Here is a 19,206-nt window from a genome sequence, read left to right as displayed (position 1 = left end):
TCTGGCTCCAAAGATCCTTTACTACTGAAAACATTTCAGTCCTTAATTTGAGGGAATTCCAACTCAGCTGATGGCAAATTTGAGTAAAGGCTTCATGGTGACAAAAATACTTCCCATCTCAATGACAGTGTCACTTGAGTGCCTCAGGGTCTCTGTCCCATTTTCTTCAGGGTTCGATTAAGCTAGGAGACAGAGAAAAGCAAAGTTAGATGAGGGATCTTCTAAACATAGCCCAAGAGTGCGCACAAGCATTATGTCAGATTCCCTGCCAAGGAAAGTCCTGTGTGTTGGCAGGGGGAGTGGTGGTGGTCCTATCACACTGGCAAAAGCCCTCTACCCCTTTTTTCCGCTCTGCCCAGTTTATAGACAGAAAAGGGTATAGTATGGCCAGCACAATGGAGCTTCAGCTCCCTCCCTTCCCAAGGAACAGGATCCTGGCTAGAAAACAGTCCTAGCCCATGACCAGATGTGAACTAGCTAGCTAGGAGGAAGAAGAGCACTGGCTCAATGACTTTGCAAGAGCCTCATCTCCACTGGATGTACCAGCACGCAGTGCCACCAGCAAAGACTAAAACAAAATCCACACCCCTCGAGTTTCTTAGAGCTATACACAGAATGCATCAAGTCTGTCAAGACAGAGCTTCTAGTCCTCCAGCCTGCAGAAACTGGCCAGACCAGTCTCAGCTGGAGAAGAGCACCAAGTGGGGGCAGCAAAGGCAGCGGCAAATCCAACCATATTAGGAAATACCAGGGAGGGAGAAGAGTGGCCATCCAGGGCTGACTCAGCAACCCCCATGGGTCCAAGCCCCAAGCAACAGCAGCCAGCATAGCTCAGAAACCTCAATGTCCAATCTCAGGCTTTTTTTTTGTGGGTCATGGGACTTGAACTAGGCCTGGGTGCTGTCCCTGAGCTCTTCAGCTCAAGGCTATCGACCTAACCTTGAGCCAAGCCCTACTTCCTAGTTTTATAGTTATCTAGAGGTTAATTGGAAATAAGTCTGAGGTCTTTTTGTGCCCAGGCTGGCTTTGAACCTTGATCCTCAGATCTCAGCCTTCAGAGTAGCTAGGATTACAGGTGTGAGCCACCGCGCTGGCTCTCAGGCTTTCTTTTTTTTTTTTTTGCCAGTCCTGGGCTTGAGCTCAGGGCCTGAGCACTGTCCTTGGACTTTCTCAAGGCTAGAGCTCTACCACTTGAGCCTCAGCACCATTTCTGGCTTTTTTCTATGTATATGGTACCGAGGAATTGAACCCGGGTCTTCGTGCATGCTAGGCAAGCACTCTACCACTAGGCCAAACTCCCGGCCCCTCTCAGGCTTTCTTGAAAGCAGAAATTTTCAGATCTCTACCCCAGCCAATAGGCAAACGCTCACATTTCTCACCTCTTCAAATTTGTGGATCTGACGGATAAAGAAATCCCCATAGCGCCTGGCGACCTTGGTGTCTGCGATGTGGATCATGTCCTGTGGGAAAGACAAGAATCAGATGACAGAAAGCACAAGGGGCACGTCCACTTAGGCAAGGAGACAATTATTGTAAATCATGATGCTAAGGGCAAGATAAACCTTACACGGCTTTCAAAAGCAATGTTGTGGAGGGAGGCTAACTGGAAGAGCATTTCTAGTTCATGAGAAATAATAAAAACCTACAATAAAAAGTTAAAAAATTAGCCAGGCACTGGTAGCTCATGCCTGTAATCCTAGTGACTTAGGAAGCTGAGATATGAGGATCATGGTTCAGCCTGCACAGGAAGGAAAGTCTGTCTCACTTCCAGCTAGCCTGTGCCTCAAGATATAGAGTGCTAGCCTTGAGCAAAAAGTTCAAAGACAGCACTCAGGCCCTGAATTCAAGTCCCATGACTAGCATACCCATACAAAATCTAATAGTATCAGAAAGATGTATCTGGGCATCAGTGGCTCACATCTGTATTCCTAGCGACTCAGGAGGCTAAGAGCTGGGGATCGAGGTTTGAAGCCAGATTTTTTTTTTTTTTTTTGCCAGTCCTGGGGCTTGAGTTCAGGGCCTGGGCACTGTCCTTGGACACTTTTTACTCAAGGCTAGCGCTTTGCCACTTGAGCCACAGCACCACTTCTGGCTTTTTCTGTGCATGTGGTACTGAGCAATTGAATCCAGGGCTTCACGCATGCTAGGAGAGCACTGTACCACTAAGTTATACTCCCAGCCAGCAGTACCAAAAAAGCCAGAAGTGGATCTGTGGCCCTCAAGAGTCAGCACTCTGGCTCTGAATTCTAGTCCTAAGACTGGTATGCACACACTTGAAAGTGCACACACACACAAGGTGATTTAAAAAAAATGAAAGAACTATTTTAGATAAAGGGGTAACTATTCTAATCAACACAGACTAGAGGCTTCTCTGCCCTCAAGACATACAGTAACTGGTACTAGGAGGCTGGGCTGAGGGACACACCAAGGCCAAAGTTCAGCAGAACACCCAGGATCAGGACACAAAGAGGCAGGAGAGCCTAGCAGATCAGCCAGGATCCCAAAGGGCTTCACACACCAGTTCGTGTGAACCAGACAAAAATGCTCACCAAAGAAGCTATGGGTTGGGCTGTCCATTCCCTTCCATAGTTAGTACAAACTAACTCTGGCCATTTCCCAAGCAGTCGGGAAGCAGAAACTGAGCTCAGTTTACCATGGCCCAGATCAATTATACCCTGAGCCACAGGAAGTTCTAAGGCAAGGTTATTTACCCTAGGTGGCAAGAGATGCCAACAAGTTTCTCAAGACCAATGAACCACTCATAGTAAAAAATAACCAAGCACCAGGAATCAATTAACTGAGAGTTCATGGAGCAGCAGTTCATGCAAAGCTAATGTTCAGCAAGAGAATCCAGGTACAAAAACAGCACACCCTGCTGGCCACTGGTGGCTCACAACTGTAATCCCAGCCACTTAGGAGGCTATGACCTGAGCATCACAGTTCAAAGCCTGCCTTGGCAGGAAAGTCTGTGAGACTCTGATCTCCAATTAACCACAAAAGGCCAAAAGTGGAGCTGTGGCTCAAGTAGAAGAACACTTGCCTCGAGTGAACAAACTCAGGAACAGCTAGCTCTCACGGCTCTGAGTACACAACCTAGCACTGGCACCAAAACCCCAAAATAAACATTATGTCCCGCAAAAAGCTATTCCAACTCAGCTCACTGACAGGCAGCAGATCTAGCTTAGTAGTAAGGTCAGGGCATGGCTCCAGCCTATGAAGTCTTCCCATTCTCCAAAGCATCTCTCCTCTATTCTGCACGCTCGCCTCCTCCCCATAGTTCCTCTCCCCATATTGGCACATGGCCACACAGCAGCCCTCCCTGATACAGGGCTCAGTGAGCCCTGACCTATCCTGGTCCCTTGCCCCCACTTCCCCTAACAGGAAGGCTCTAACAAAGTTACTCTGCTTGGCTTATTTCTTTTCTTTCTTTCTTGTCAGTTGTGGGGCTTGAACTCTGGGCCTGGGCGTTGTGCCTGAGCTCTTCAGCTCAAGGCTACCAAACTATCCCTTAAGCCACATGTGCGATGTGCTGCCTATCTTTATGTGTGCACAGTGATCTTTTCTTCTTCTGTGATGACATGCCAGAAATCTCAACCTTCTAAATAGCTAGGATTATAGGCGTGAGCCATCCTGCCCCACTAACATTTATTGTTTATCACTGCGGGGACCATGGTGCCCCAAGAATGCTGACCAGAATGGGGGCTTACCTTATCAATGTAGAAGTCAACCTCAGAGGCTGACTGGAATTCACCATCGAGGGCAGAAATACCACTGGTCCACACCAGATTCTTCATCTTGTGCTTGAAGACAAGAAGCTGGATGCGAAACTCTTGCTCAGTGAGGTCCAGGAAACCAGCCAGCTTGGCCACGGGCATGGTGGTGTAGAGCTTGAGAAAGCTGCGTATGGTGGAGAGCTGGGCCTGCTGCTGCACTTCATCCGAGAACACCTTCAGCTGCTGCAAGAAGGGCTCTTTGTGGTAGTTGGGGTGCACGTTGTCATAGTTGGGCACGACAGGAGACAGGAACTTGGGGCAGGAGTAGCTGAACAGCTCCTCGTAGACCTGAGGGTCGCCCTTCTGCATCCGCAGCATCTTGTCCCCGTACTTCTCCCGCAGCTGGAGGTGGATGCTCTCATCGATCCGCATGGGGTACATGGTGAGTGCAATGGCCAGCAGTGCATGCATCTGCTCGTTCTGCTTGTTGATCTGAGGGGAGGGTGGGGTGCAGTCAGTGAAGCATGTTCCCAATGCCGGCTGTCACCATGGCCAGGACAGTTCATCTACACTAGCAAAGCCTCCCCTCAGTGCTGACTGCACACTAGCCACTCATCTCTAGCTCCTCTCATCCTCCTTCTGGCTCTGCTGCACTCTGCCCAGTGCCATGTTTTCTTCAGCCATCTTGGGATCCCTCACTGTTCTCCTGGAACACTCTTAGCCTCTCCGGCTGGCCCATGTTACTGGCAGGCCAATTTTCATATACCAGCCAGGTCCATGCTATGAGAAATCTGTACAAGACTCAGTACTCGCCCTGAATAATAAAGTTCCTGACATCCCCCACTGCTGAATCACTTCCAAGCCCTGACCGACCCTTTGCTCATGCTAGCCACTCTGCCACTGCCTAGAATGTGCCCTAAGCCACTTGGTGAACTCATCCTCCTCCACGGATCAGCTCTGAGCATCAATCACATCCAACAATACAGCGGCTGAGCACTGGCCCCAAGAACTTGTGCAGCCCCTCTAACTAACTTTAAAATGCCCACAGCTCAGAGAACCTTCAGCACACTGCTGCTGAGTGAGTGAATGAATGAACGCAGGCACTGCTGGGGAAAGCTGTGGCCCTCATCGTGACACCCTAGTGATGAGGAAATGGGCACAATAACACGCAGCAGGATGCCCATTCAGCAGCTAGGTGCTTGCCTGTCAAGTCATCACAGAAGTAGAAAAGATCACTGGGCAAATAAAGACAGGCAGCACGTAGCACATGTGAGAGCTACAACAGTGGGTTTCACACATGTTGAGAACTGGGGTTTAGGATCAGAGAAGGGAGGAGGGGAGATAGATGGTAGCCAAAAAACCAGCAGCAAAGTAGCTAGGAGGAAGTGCTCTACAGTGTGAGAACACAACTGTAATTCACAATGATCTGTAATTTGTACGTATGAAGAACTCCTAGAGGGGCTGGCAATGTGCCTTAGTGGTAGAGTGTTTACCTGGCATGCATGAAGCCCTGGTTTCAATTCCTTGGTACCACACACAAAGAAAAAGCTGAAAGTGGTGCTGCGGCTCAAATGCTAGAATTCTAACCTGGAGAAAGCTCAAGGACAGTGTACAGCCCCATCCCCTCCCCCCCCAAAACAAACAAACGAAGAGGTGCCAGGAGTGTGGGCCAGTGATAGAGTACTTGCTTGGCATGCACAAAGCCCTGGATTAGATTCCTTGGTACCACATACACAGAAAAAGCCAGAAGCTGTGGTTCAAGCGGTAGAGCACTAACCTTGAAAAACTCAAGAGCAGTGCCCAGGCCCTGATTTCAAGCTCTAGGATTGGTAAAAAAAAAGAAAGAAAGAAAAAGAAAAGAGCTGTGTGTGGGGAGGTGGGGGAGATAAGTGTATAAGGATAAAGAAATTGCATACTACATTTACCTAATTATAATACTCCATGAATACAAGTTACTGGCTGTTTACTGCAAAATGGCTGGGACAGGGCCTCTTACCATCTCATACTTGTATGTGGTCCTCTGGAACATGCTCTTGGTCCTCTGGATGTAGAGGAGGATATTGGCAAAGACTCGGATGGCATCCTGGTAGCGACGCATCATCAAATATGCAAAACCAACGTAATAGTATGTGGTGACCTGGCACTCGGGCACACGGGAATACATGCTCTGTGGAAGAAACACCCAGGTGTTCTCAATTTACCTCAGACAGGACCCCAACACCAGTGGGGTCTAGGGGCAGCTGAAATGAGAGCAGTGAGCTTCTCCTGCAGAGTTCCTGAATTTCCCAGCTGAAGCTGAAGCTGGAGCGTGGCTGGTTAAGTTGAAGCCTTGAGGCTTCACTGTGTCTGGTTGTAGCACAAAGGGACCAGAAGAATCCTACTCCCCTTTCACATCTGAAACTCAGTAGACTTCAGCACTGTAATTTCTCTTCCCTTTCTCTATGTACAGACAGAAAAGGGCAGAACAGGCACACAAACCAAATGCCAAAAAAAGTCCCCGTTCTCCTGAGGCCAGGAGGAACGCCCAGTCTTGTAACAGTAGACAGACTATCATCTTGCTTAGACTAGAGAAAGCCAACATCCTTCTTCTGCTTTGAAAACAGAACAGAGACTGCAGAGTACCAATGAGTGTCAGTACCACCCACACCATCCAGCTCAGATTTTCACGGCAGGAATCGGCATAACTTTAGCCTCAACTTTCAACTGGCCTGGAGGAAGGGTTTTCTTTCCCCTCCTAGAACTTCGTCCTGGTTTAGAGTTTCCCTGAAGTACACAGACACTGGGAGCTCTAGAAAGCAGGTGGTAGCAGGCAATTTACCTTCTTGTTCAGTTCAATGTTCTCCAGCACCTTGATAGCCTGGTAGTAATCTCCCAACAGGGAGTGCAGGCGCAAGAGCCCCACAAGGCTGAAGTAGCCAAGCATCTTGTAGAGGGAGTGTCGTCCATACTCCCCAGCCACACTCTCGGGGTCACCTGAGAGGGACGGACACAGGGTATGCTTAGGCAAAGCAGGGAAAGGCAGGCAGGACCAACCTTTCCATGTCACTCAGTAAGCATCTTAACTGCCGCCAGCCTTTCAAGGTTCCAGGCTGCTTCCTTCCCCCCATGAGCCAGAGCACTGCCAAGCCCTACACTCAGTCCTCACTGCATTCCCACAGCACAGAAAACAACCCCAGAGGCGGCCACTTACTCACCGCTCTGCTGCTGCGAGACACTCACCTCCACTCGTGTACACCTCCAGCTGCCTGTTGATGTTGGATTTGTCTACCAGGGAATGAAGGACGTTGAGGACACTGTGAACATTCCAGATTTTGGGATTGGAACGGAGAAAGTCAATCTCTTCCTCTGACTTCTTGGCAGTCTTGCAGCGGTACTGACTAAATGACTGGAACTGTTGAGGAAGAAGGGAAAGAGACAGCAGGGACATAAACTCAAGTGACAGACCACATGCACAGTGCTAAAATGAGCCAAACCATGGCCCTGGATGAAGGAAAGGGGAAAACAGAACTAGCACTTCTAATTTTATACGTTATTTTGATAAGGTCTTGCTATGCAGTCCACACTAACTTCAAAGTCCTGATCCTCACGTTTCAGACTCCTGGAATAATGTCCTAGTTTGCGTTCCAAGACACAATAAAAAGCACAACAGAGCATAGTACCCTGTGGTTTTCTTTTTTTTTGTTAGTATTAGACTTTGAACTGAAGGCCCAGTACTCACTTGGCAGGCACTATACCACACCTCTCAGGCCACTGTACTGGTTATTTCTCACTTCTACCAGAGTGCATGCCAAGGCTATGATCCATGTTTTAGGATGTCATCCATCATAGCTGGAAGACAGATACACAGCACAGATTCTTCTGCCCAGGATGGCCTCAAATCCTGACCTGATCTCAGCCTCCTAAGTAGCAAGAAAAACAGGCAAGAACCACTGGCGGCAGTTATATTCTTTTATTTTCTTTCTCTTTCCCCCCACCCACCAAGTTCTAGGGCTTGAACTCAGGGACTGAGCACTGTCTTCGTGAACCCAGGCAAACACTTTACCACTAGGCTAAACTCCTGGCCCAGAAGTATCATTTTCTAATGGTTACAGGCAAGTTTACAGAAATGCCTAAGAGCCATCACTGTTGATGCTGTTCCTTCCATATAATAAATTAATGCCAAGGCAAAGGCAGGAGCTTTCACTCTATCCACAGCATGAAAAAAATAATAACTTCTTAGCAATAGGAACATACTCAGATAGATATTGAATAAAACCATAAGAAAAGGAGAGGGGTGAGGAAGAGCCACTTGCCCTGGCTAGGAATAACCACGAGGGTGCTTCCCCATCCTCCCAGAATAGACTTTGGGGAACTGGAAAGCCTTTGATCAGAACATTGGCTAAGCTTGGGGAACTGTACTTAAAGGAGATGAAGAACCAGTAGAGGTTTCTCTTCTTGCTGTGAGTCTAGAGGTTGGATAACTATCTAAAACTACGACAAGCTGGGGCCGGAAGTTTGGCCTAGTGGTTAAAGTGCTTGCCTAGCATGCATGAAGACCCGGGTTCGATTCCTCGGTACCACATACAGAAAAAAAAAAAAAAAGCCGGAAGTGGTGCTGAGGCTCAAGTGGTAGAGCTCTAGCCTTGAGAAAGTCCAAGGACAGTGCCCAGGCCCTGAGCTCAAGCCCAGGACTGGCAAAACAAAAAAAAAACAAAAAAAAAACAACAAAACTATGACAAGCTAAGGAGCCAGAGAAGCAAGCCAAAGCCAGTGTAGTATCAGTGTAGTATATGGATGTTCTGTGAAGGCCCTCAAGCCTTCTTTTCAGCAGGAGGGGCTTCTCTAACAGCCCCTCCGCAAATCAATTAATCTGTACTTCATGTTCACAAAGGCTCTCTGCTCTGTGGAGCTCAAATAAAAAAAAAAAAAAAATGGGAGGCGGGGGGGAGGGGGCGCCTTGAGCTCAGGGACTGGGTACTGCCCAAGCTTTTCTGCTCAAGGGTACTACTCTACGACTCTGAACCATCACTACACTTCTGGTTTTCTGGTAATTAACTGGAGAAGAGCCTCAAGGACTTTTGTGCCCAGGATGGCTTCAAACCTGATCCTCAAAAGTCAGCCTCTTAGATTTGCTTGGATTATAGGCATGAGCCACTAGTACCTGATCTTTTTTATTTATTTCTTTGGTGTTGATCATGGGGCTTGAATTCAGGGCCCTGGGTGCTGTCCCTGAGCTTCTTTTCTTACGGCTAGTCTAGAGCTCTACCACATCAGCCAGGCTCTACATCCCCCCCACCCTTTTTTTTAAGTAGACTAAAGATAATACTCTCACAGACTTTCCCTGAAGGGCTGGCCTCAAACCAGAATCATCAGATCTCAGCCTCTGGAGTAGCTAGGATTACAATCAGGAACCCATATAGCTAGGATCACAGGCATGAGCCATCAGTACCTGGTCTACCCTGTGTGTGTTACTGGTTGCTCAGCTTTGTGTTAAGGCTGTGTGACATATACCTGGTAGATAAACTCATCAATGATGTCCCACAGCCACTGGTTGGGCAATTCAAGGGGAGCAGGTCCGTCGGCATCTGTGCAGATCAGAGAAGTCAGACTCAAGGCAATGACTTAACCCCTGTTTAGTAAGGCTCTAGAATGTTCTAGAATTTGTCTAAAGCATTTGGAATCATTAAGAACCTCCCTCCCCCACCGCCCTTTCCACTCACAAATTAAAATTTGCTAAAAAGAGTAGGAGGCCTACAGCAGAACTGCACCTCACTCAGCCATATCCCCCCCTGCCACCCCACCATCAGCCCCACTCCCTGGCCAGATCTCAGACTTACTAAGAATGTAGTTGAAGAGATTACAATAGTTGTAATAGGATTCAAATCTCTGCTCTAAGGAGGGTCCACCCTGTAGAGATAACAAGAGACATTAAGCCATAGATACCTAAATGTGTTTGATCCACGGTCCTATGAAGGCTGAGAACTGACATCATCTTGCTTGCTAGGAGAGAACTCGGGAATGAGGGAAGACAGCAAGCAAACACTGTAACAGAGGCATTGTACAACGAACCATACGTCCAGCTTTTATGACCACAGATTTGTTGTTGTTGTTTTTTGGTTGTGGGACTTGAACTCTGGGCCTGGGCATTGTCCTTAAGGTCTTCAGCTCAAGGATAGAGCTCTACCACTTTGAGCCATGACGCCACTTCTGTTTTCTGGTAGTTAACTAGAGAGAGAAGCCTCAGAAACTACTGCCCAGGCTGGCTTTGAACCAGGATCCTATATCTCCACTTCCTGAGTAGCCAGGATTACAGGTGTGAGCCACCAGGGCCTGGCTTGACCACGGATCTTGACTCAGGCTTAACTCATGTCTGGACAAGGGGCAAACAAATTAGGTGAAATACAGGGGACGGAGGTCTCAGAAAGAACACCAATAAAGGCAAAGAACACCTCAGGATCAGTGAGTTAGAAATGATGCATTGGGTCAGGAACTTGAGGGGTCAGTAAATTACCCCACTGCCTACTCATTATTCTTTTTTTTGGTGGGTCATGGGGCTTGAAGTTAGGATTATACCAGGTGCCCAGGGCCTACTCATTATTCTTTATAGCAGTGAAAGGCAGAAATGGCCCACAATGGCTTACGCCTGTAATTCTAGGTACTCAGGAAGCTGAGATCTGAGGATCGCAGTTCAAAGCCAACCAGGGCACTATAGACACTAAAGACCACAGACTCTTTTTGCCAATTAATCACTAGAAAACTGGAAGTGGCCACTGTGGCTCAAGGAATAGAGCGATAGCCTTGAGCTGAAGAGCTCAGAGACAGCGCCCAGGCCCAGAGTTCAAGCTCAAGGACCTGACAAAAAAAAAAAAAGGCAGAAATGACCAAATCAAACAGAACCACATGGCCCTGGAAGCCAAGATGTCAACAATGTTTTGTAATGAGAGTAGGAAAATGACTTGAAATCTTAGTCCTAAATGCTTATTTTGGATTGCTTTTCTGTGCCAGTACTGGGGGCTTGATCTCAGCGGCTCACACTTGCCCATCTTGCTGTGCTCAGGGCTGGGGCTCTGCCACTTAAGTCACGCTTCCAACCTGGAATTTTGTTGGTTAACTGGAAATGGCTTTGAATCACAATCCTTCATGTGTGAGCCTCCTGAGTGGCTAGGATAACCATGGTGAGCCACTGGTGCCCAGAATCTTTACATTCAGTCACCAAGTAACAAGACAGTTGAGGCTCTAGAGACATACAGCTGCATGCCAAGTGCCTAGCACCATGCCTTACATGCAGTAATGCTGTTACATCCATTGAGAGAGGAAGAGGCTCAGGAGCAACACAAAGCAGGGAAAAAGAACCTAAGCCAAAGCAACTAAAGCTGCCTGGGGCAGTGTAGGGTGACAAACTATAGACTTCATTGGGTCAGATACCTGCTTTTGGGAAAAAATCATTCCCTCTGTCATTTATTCGAAGATAACTCAGAGAGAACATGTAAATCAATTCTGTGAGTATGTGCTGGTACTGAGGCTTAAACTTGAAATCATAACCTTGTTTGGCTTTTTTTGTGTAGGGTTGGTGCTCTACACTTGAGCCACACCTCCACTTCTGGCTTTTTGCTGGTTAACTGAAGGTAAGAATCTCACAAACTTGTTTACCTGAACTTGCTTCACATCACGATCCTTAGCTCTCACATTCTTGAGTAGCTAGGATTAAAGGCTTGGCTACTAGCGCCCAGCTGCAAATCACTCTTGGACATAGAACCAATGTAAACTAGTGACATGTCCTAGAAATTAAAATGGCACAGAACAGAAGTGTTTACAATGGAAGAAAATACTCACGCTGACTTTGGCATATATGTGCCTGTAGTATAATTCTTTGTACAAAATCAGGAATACAGCATCTGAAAGAGATGATGGAAGGATAAAGGTAACTTTAGAGACTAAACAACATAGATTTTATGTTTATGCTACAAGATTATATATAAGGCCAACGGCGGTGGATGACACCTGTAATCCTAGCTACTCAGGATCTGGGGATCACGGTTCAAAGCCAGCCTCGGCAGAAAAGTCCACGTGACTCTTATTTCCAATTAACTACCAGAAAACTGGAAGTGGCACTGTGGCTCCAAATGATAGAGCCCTAGCCTTGAGCTAAAGGGTTTAGGGACAGCATCCAGGCCCCGGGATGGACCAAGAGAAAAAATTTACATACAAGAAAAAAATTAGGCGCCGGGAGTTTGGCCTAGTGGTTAAAGTGCTTGCCTAGCATGCATGAAGACCCGGGTTCGATTCCTCGGTACCACATACATAGAAAAAAGCCGGAAGTGGTGCTGAGGCTCAAGTGGTAGAGCTCTAGCCTTGAGAAAGTCCAAGGACAGTGCTCAGGCCCTGAGCTCAAGCCCAGGACTGGCAAAAAAAAAAAAAAGAAAAAAATTAATCTCTCATTTGTATTGTCAACCTCAATCTGTGTGTGTGTGGGGGGGGGGGGAGGTTTTGCTGAACTCAGGGCCTTGCTTTTACTCAGCCTTTTCTACTCAACATGAGCCACAGACCCACTTTCAAAATTTTGGTGGTTAATTGGAGATAAGAATCCCATAGACGGGGCCGGGAGTTTGGCCTAGTGGTTAAAGTGCTTGCCTAGCATGCATGAAGACCCGGGTTCAATTCCTCGGTACCACATATAGAAAAAAGCCGGAAGTGGTGCTGAGGCTCAAGTGGTAGAGCTCTAGCCTTGAGAAAGTCCAAAGACAGTGCTCAGGCCCTGAGCTCAAGCCCAGAACTGGAAAAAAAAAAAAAAAAAAAAATCCCATAGACACTGGGAACTGGTGGCTCATGCCTGTAATCCAAGCTACTCAAGAGGCTGATCTGAGGGCTGCAGTTCAAAGCCAGCCTAGATACTAAGTGGTGCTATAACTCAAAGAGGTAGAGACATAGCCTGTGCTGAAAAGCTTAGGGACAATGCCCAGGCCGAGAGTTCAAGCCCTACGACCAACCAAAAACAAGGGGGTGGAGGGGCTTTTGGCTTGTGTGCCTATTCCAAGTGACTGTGATGACTTTTATTAGAGGGACCTGAAACGAGTTGGGTGACAAACTCAATTCCAGCTTTCACCACAACTGAGAGACCTGTAATGCAGCTTTCACTCAACAAGCAACTTTACTAACACAGTGCTATGCACTGAGCTCCAACGAAATACTAAGCAAAACAAACACAAAGCTCCTGAGCTTTCAGTCACAGTACCCACTGTACACACAGGAGAACAGGGTTCACACTTACCATTGCCAACCTGGGGGGCAATGGCTTCAGCCTCGGGCCAAGGAGTGTTCTTGAAGAATCTTTCAGTCAGCTTGGTCCAGCTGAAAACCAAGCAGAAAAATTCTACAACTCCACAACACAAAAGACTTGACATACTCAATCCTCACGTTTTATTCTCTGACCCAGGCTGGCAGGGGGTGGGGGGGGGGATTTATCACAAAAACATGGTCAGAATCCCCCAAAACCATAACTTTGCTCCAGAAATTATTTTTGGCCAGTATAGAGGCCTGAGCTCAGGGCCTTTGAACTTGTTCAGTCTCTTTGCTCTCGGCTACCACTATTATCACTTGAGTCATGCTTCCAGACCAACATTTTTTCTGATTAACTGGAGAAAAGTCCAATAGACTAACTTTTCTGCCTGGGCTGGCTCAGATCTCTGCCTCCTGAGTAGATAGGATTATAAGCATGACTTGAGACTAGTTAAGTCTACCTGTGTGCGTGTGTGTGCGCGCGCGCCCGTGGGGTGTGTGTGTATGCTAGTACTTGAGCTTAAACTCAGAACCTCACACTCTGGCTTAGGTTTTTTGACCAAAGGCTGGAATTATACCACTTAAGCCACATCTCCACTCTGGCTTGTTAATTTGCTTATTAGATGACTACTACCATAGTCTCTTGGATTTGTCTGCCAAGACTGTCTTCAAACCTTAGTCCTTAGATTTCAATCTGGAACTTCAAAATGATTTGAAATTTGATGTCATTTGACAGGCCAGTCAAAATAATATGACTAAGGGTGGAACTCAGTGTTAGAGTGTTTGATTAGCATGTGCATGCCCTCGGTTCAACACCCAGCCAAAAGAAACCCAAAAATGGGGCCGGAAGCTTGACTCAAGTGGTAGAGCACCTGCTTGGCAAGTGCAGGGTCCTCAATTAAAAGCCAAGTATGATTTTAAAAGAACATCACATAAAGGCTGGGAATGTGGCTTAGTGGTAGAGTGTTTGCCTGGCATGCATGAAGCCCTGAGTTCTAGTCCTCAGTACCATGTAAACAGAAAAAGAAGTGGTATTATGGCTCAAGTGGTAGAGAAGGTAACCTTGAACAAAAGAAACTCAGTGACAGTGGCTAGGCCCTGAGTTCAAGCCTCAGGACTGGCAAAATAAAAACAAAAAAATATCACCTAAGCAGGGAGCCAATGACTCACACCTGTAATTCTAGCTACTTAGGAGGCTGAGATCTGAGGATCACAGTTTGAAGCCAGCTCAGGCAGGAAAGTCCATGAGACTCTCATCTCCAATTAACCTCATATCTACAATTAACCACCAGGCAGAGCAGTAGCCTTGAGGAAAAAAAGCTCAAGGACAGTGCCCAGGCCCCGAGTCAGCCCTATTACCAACAGAAAACAAACAACAAACAAAAACCTCATCATATAAAATCATCTTCAGACTATGTGCAACTGAAACACAAATGGCATTTCATGCTTGCACTTGAACCTCAGGCCCCCCCAAAAGCTTACTGTATGTAAATACCCTTGAAAAACTGCTTGATCTAGGACTTGTGTGCATTTCTGGAGATAGCAAATTACCATGGCCCTATCTCCAAAGAATTGTGAAGATCCTGACCAAATGCCCATCGCACTTTCCCTCTGCACGAGCAGTACCACTACCAGTACCACTACCAGGCCCACCCAGAATGACATGGTTTCAGCCAGCAGTCACACCTGTTCTCATAGATGTCCTGGATCTCATACACCTTCTGGTCAATGACATCACTGGAGACACGACTGGCCTGCAGCTCATACACCTTCTGGTCAATCAAATCCGAGACAGTTTTATGGAAATACTGGATGAAGTTTTTGATCACTTCAGGAATCACCTGATAGGTCTGCTGTTCATACTGACGTTCGTAAGCGAGGTCTTGCTTGGGATCACCTGAAGGTAGATACAATAAGGACTTTACAGACTGCTTCCAAGTTCACACATATGATGGAACACAGGACCCACAAACTCAGCTGGTGCCCTAGGAACCAGTCTATGTCTGTAATCCTAGCTATTTAGAATGCTAAGATGGTGAGGACCACAGTTCAAAGTCAATGAATTGCTAGGGATCCTGGCAGGCACCTGTTACATTGACTATGTGGCAGACAATCACAATTAAAAGTGAGCCTGGATATATTATTTGTTTTATTTTGTGTGTAGCTTGAACTCTGAGCCTGGGCACTGTCCCTGGGCTTTTGTGCTCAAGGCTAACACTCATCTACTTAAATCACGGCTCTATTTCCGGATCTTTGGGTAGTTAATTGGAAATATGAATCTCAATGACTCTACTCCCTGGACTGGTATCGAACCATGATCCTCAGATTTCAGCTTCTTGAATAGGTAGGATAACAGGTGTGAGTCACCAGCACCTGGCTAAAACTCCATCTTAATGGGAGAAGCCAGGGACAGTGGTACATGTTTGTCATCCTAGCAATGGTAGGATGTGAAAAATGGGAAGGCTCATGATGTGGGAAAACTGACCAGTGCAAAACAGGAGCTGTAGGCATGGTTTAGCAATAGAGTACCTGTCTAACAAGCAAGAGGCCTTGAGTTTAAACCCCAATACTGCCCTCTTTACCAAAAATGTTCCAAATTCAAGTCCATAAAAAACTAGAATAACTTCCTCTTATTTACTTTTCAGTACTAGAGCTTGAGGCTTGGGCCTCATGCTTGTTAGGCAGGTACTCAATCATTTTAGCCACATCTCTAGCCTTATATTCCCTTTCCTTTTTTTGTTCATACAATAAAGTATCAATTTAACATGTCAGCTTCTCAATGGCATCCATGCCAGCACAGTTCTTTAAACACCTAGTATAAGCCCTCCCCAAGTCACTTGCCATCTCTTGCTCTGGTTTTTCCAAAAGTAATTACCATTAATTAAAGCAATCTCTTACTTTTTGGACCTACAGAACTAAAAAGTCTTTGAAGAAGTTTTGTCTATCTCGTACACAGATATGTATTTGTACTCGGAGCCTAGAAGTTTTTGTTTTGTTTTCTGTACTGTACTTGAGCTTGAACACAGGGGTTGGGCACTGTGCTAAATTTTTTCAGACAAGGCTGGTGCTCTATCACTGAAGTCATATCTCTACTTCCAGTGTTTTGGTGGTTAACTGGAGTCTCATGGATTTTTCCTGTCCAGACTGGCTTCAACCACAAGCCTCAGATCTCAACCTCCTGAGTAGCTAGGATTACAGGCACAAGACACTGGGACCTAGCATCCTAGAAGAGTTATGTGATAGAAGTCATGGGAAACTGTGGAAAATGGTAACAGTTTATCATATTGAGTACATTCTTGCCACTTTCTAACTAGATGGTTGTGGCAAGTTAATAAATGTCTGCTCAGGGGCCAGGAGTGCACCCTAGAGGTAGTGTGCTTGTCTAGCATGCATGAAGCCCTAGGTTCAATTCCTTGGAACCACATAAACAGAAAAGTGGTGATGTAGCTCAAGTGGTAGAGCGCTAACCCTTAAAGAAAAACCCAAGGGCAGTGCTCAGGCCCTGAGTTTCAAGCCTCAGGATTGAATAACAACAACAAAAAAAGTCTGCTCAGTTTTATGATATTTAGGAAACAACAACAATGTACTTTATAGAACTTTCTAAGGATTAAATGAAACATTTCATACAAAGTATCCAGAATAGGGGCCAGGACTTTGGCCTAGTGGTGGAGTGCTTGCCTAGCATGCACAAAGACCTGGATTTGATTCCTGGGTACTACATACATAGAAAAAGCCAGAAATGAGCCAGGCACAGTGGCTCACGCCGGCCTGTAATCCTAGCTACTCAGGAGGCTGAGATCTGAGGATCACAGTTCAAAGCCAGCCCAGGCACTAAAGAACATGAGAATCTTATCTCCAATTAATCACTAGAAAAGGGGAAGTGGGGCTGTGGCTCAGGGATAGGGCAGTAGCCATATATACACACATATATATGTTTTTTTTTCCTTCAGGGCTAAATTGAAGCTCAGTAAACAGGGATGTGTCCTTAGCATGCAAAAGGCAAAGGGTTCAATTTCCAGCACCAAAACAAACAAAAAAACACACAAAAAAAATTCATTATCAGCTAGCAGACTGAACAAGGTTAAGGAATTCAGCTTAGTGATAGAGAACTTGCCTAATATGTAGGAAGAACTGGGTTAAATCCCCAACATAGGGGAAAAAAAGGAGAAAAACAGAAAGAAAAAAGAAAATCTTCTCTTTTCAGACTCAGGTGGATCACAGAAAGAGACCTGTTCACAACTATAATACTAACTACTTAAAAGACTGAGATCTGAGGCTCTCAGTTCAAAGTTAGTCTAGGCAGGAAGGCCCATGAAACTTATTTCCAATTAAGTTGAAAGTAGAACTGTGTTTCAAGTGATAAATCACCAGCCTTGAGAAAGAGAAAGAGAAAGAGAGAGAGAGAGGAAGCCTACAAGCTGCAGGACCAGTACAATATAAGTAAAAAGCCTGCTTTGTGTTTTATTAGGCTCTATACAACTCTTTCCACTCATAGGTAATGACCAGCTCCAAACCTAAATCAAGAAAAAGTATGTTTTTAGTGCTGGAGGTGTGGTTGAAGTAGGTAAGTCTCCTACATAACAAGTTGGAGGTCCCAAGTTCAAACCCCAGTACCTATAAAAGCACAGGAAAAGGGTAGAAGAAACTTTTTTTTTTTTTTTTGCTGATTCCGGTGCTTGAACTCAGCACCAGGGCACTGTCCCTGAGCCTCCCTGTGCTCCAGGCTAGCACTCTTCCACCTGAGCCACAGTGTCACTGACAGCTTTTCCTGTTTGTGTGGTCCTGAGGAATGGAACCCAAGACTTCATGCATGCTAGGCAAGCACTGTACATTAAGCCATATTTCCAGTCCCAAAAATGATTTTTTTAAAAAAACAGTAATTAGGAGGCTCGGGATGTGCCTAAATGGTACTGCCTGCCTACCAGGTGTGAGGCCCCGGTTCAAACTTCAGTACCGCCAAAATAAAAGAAGCCGAGTTTGACAGCTGGCTATCAGAGGTGGTTGTAAGTCACTCAAAAAGACGCCAATCCCTACAGAATGAGCCCGGCGGCCAGGCCTGTGGTCTCACCTGTGTGCATATCATAGTCGCCTGGGTAAGCGTACGGATCATAAGCAGCCTGTAAGGAAAGGGACACAGTCAGAGGACAGTCACCGCTTGATAAATCCCAAACGCTCGTCCTGGAGCCTACATACAAAGTCAACGGTGAGAGACGACAAGCGCAAATACAACACACGCCTGTCTGCGATGAAAGACCTAGGCGCTGTGCCACAAGACGGGCACCAACGGACAGAGCCAAGAACATCACCCGAGACGGAGGGCCAGAAGGAGCGCAGATCGAGAGGCCGGGCGGAAACACGGAGCCCCTCCACCGCCTCCGTCCTTCCCGGGACTCGGCAAGGCGAGGCCGGGCGGAGGGGACGCGCGGAGGGGACGCGCGGAGTGCGCGGGCCGAGGCCGGGTCGGTGCGGCGCTGGGCCGGCGACTGCACGAGGGCCGCGGAAGGGCAGGCCCGAGGGGGTCGGCGCCCGCGGGAGGTTCCCGACACCGCCTCGCTCCGGGGCGCAGTACCCACAGAACCCTCCCCCGGCCGCCACGGCCGCCACGGCCCCCACGCGCCTACGGCCACTCTACCTCGGACTCGTAGTCATCCACGGGATAAGACATGGCTACGGCGCTCGAGAACCCCGGGGAAGAGAGCGAGGGACACACTCCGCGCCTGCCTCCCGGAACCGGAAATCCGGTGTTCCTCGAGCATGCCGGGAAACCGGAAGTCGCCTCCGGCGCCTCGAAAGGCGGGGTGAAGCAGCCATGCTCAGAAGGTCGGAGACGAAGCACTTCTTCTACCTCTTCCAAGGAGAATCTTTTCTAAGAGTGTGGCCCTAGAATCCTGTGGTAACTCTAGAAACAGGGGCCTGTCCAATCACAGCAAGCGAAGAACCAGAGGAAATGCCACACCGGAGAGGGCCGACCGCCTCCTCCGGCCGCTTCTCGTGGCTACTCCCACAGGCCTGGCGTGGAGTCGTGGTGGGAAGAAGCTGGAGCTCGGAGCTGTGTACTTGAAGTCTCCACGTTGCTCCCAAATATGTTTCGTTATCCGGGCACTGAGTCCTCACCTGCAGTCTACCCCCAGTTAATAACTACAGTAGATACCATCTTTGGGCCAGTCCCGTCACTGGCGTGTGCATAATGACGTTTTATTACTTTGTAAATCCCCCTTGAGATTTTCAAAGAACCCGG

The 19,206-nt window shown here is 47.2% G+C and overlaps 1 protein-coding gene across 2 annotated transcripts; it reads right to left on the bottom strand.

The window, feature by feature from the left end:
• On the bottom strand, nt 1-18,692 carry Eif3l (eukaryotic translation initiation factor 3 subunit L). Of its 2 annotated transcripts, XM_090328677.1 has the most exons (13): nt 18,601-18,692; nt 18,037-18,085; nt 14,655-14,865; nt 12,961-13,040; nt 11,526-11,587; nt 9,530-9,599; nt 9,204-9,277; nt 6,933-7,104; nt 6,532-6,686; nt 5,710-5,880; nt 3,708-4,205; nt 1,380-1,460; nt 1-182 (listed from the first exon to the last, which is right to left on the bottom strand). In XM_090328677.1, the coding sequence occupies exons 1-13, from the start codon at nt 18,631-18,633 to the stop codon at nt 144-146; spliced, it is 1,695 nt and encodes a 564-aa protein (XP_090184803.1). In that variant the 5' UTR covers nt 18,634-18,692; the 3' UTR covers nt 1-143. The 2 variants fall into 2 exon arrangements, with proteins under 2 accessions (XP_090184803.1, XP_090184804.1); XM_090328678.1 differs by lacking the exons at nt 12,961-13,040; nt 18,037-18,085; nt 18,601-18,692 and having other exon boundaries at nt 14,655-14,815.
• Between the last annotated feature and the right edge of the window lie 514 nt (nt 18,693-19,206).

This window comes from Megascapheus bottae, chromosome 2 (assembly GCF_031878675.1).
Source record: "Megascapheus bottae isolate mThoBot1 chromosome 2, mThoBot2.hap1, whole genome shotgun sequence".
NCBI classification, from domain to species: Eukaryota; Metazoa; Chordata; class Mammalia; order Rodentia; family Geomyidae; genus Megascapheus; species Megascapheus bottae.
The sequence above is the reverse complement of the archived record's forward strand: the minus strand, read 5'-3'. Positions and strand labels throughout refer to the sequence as shown.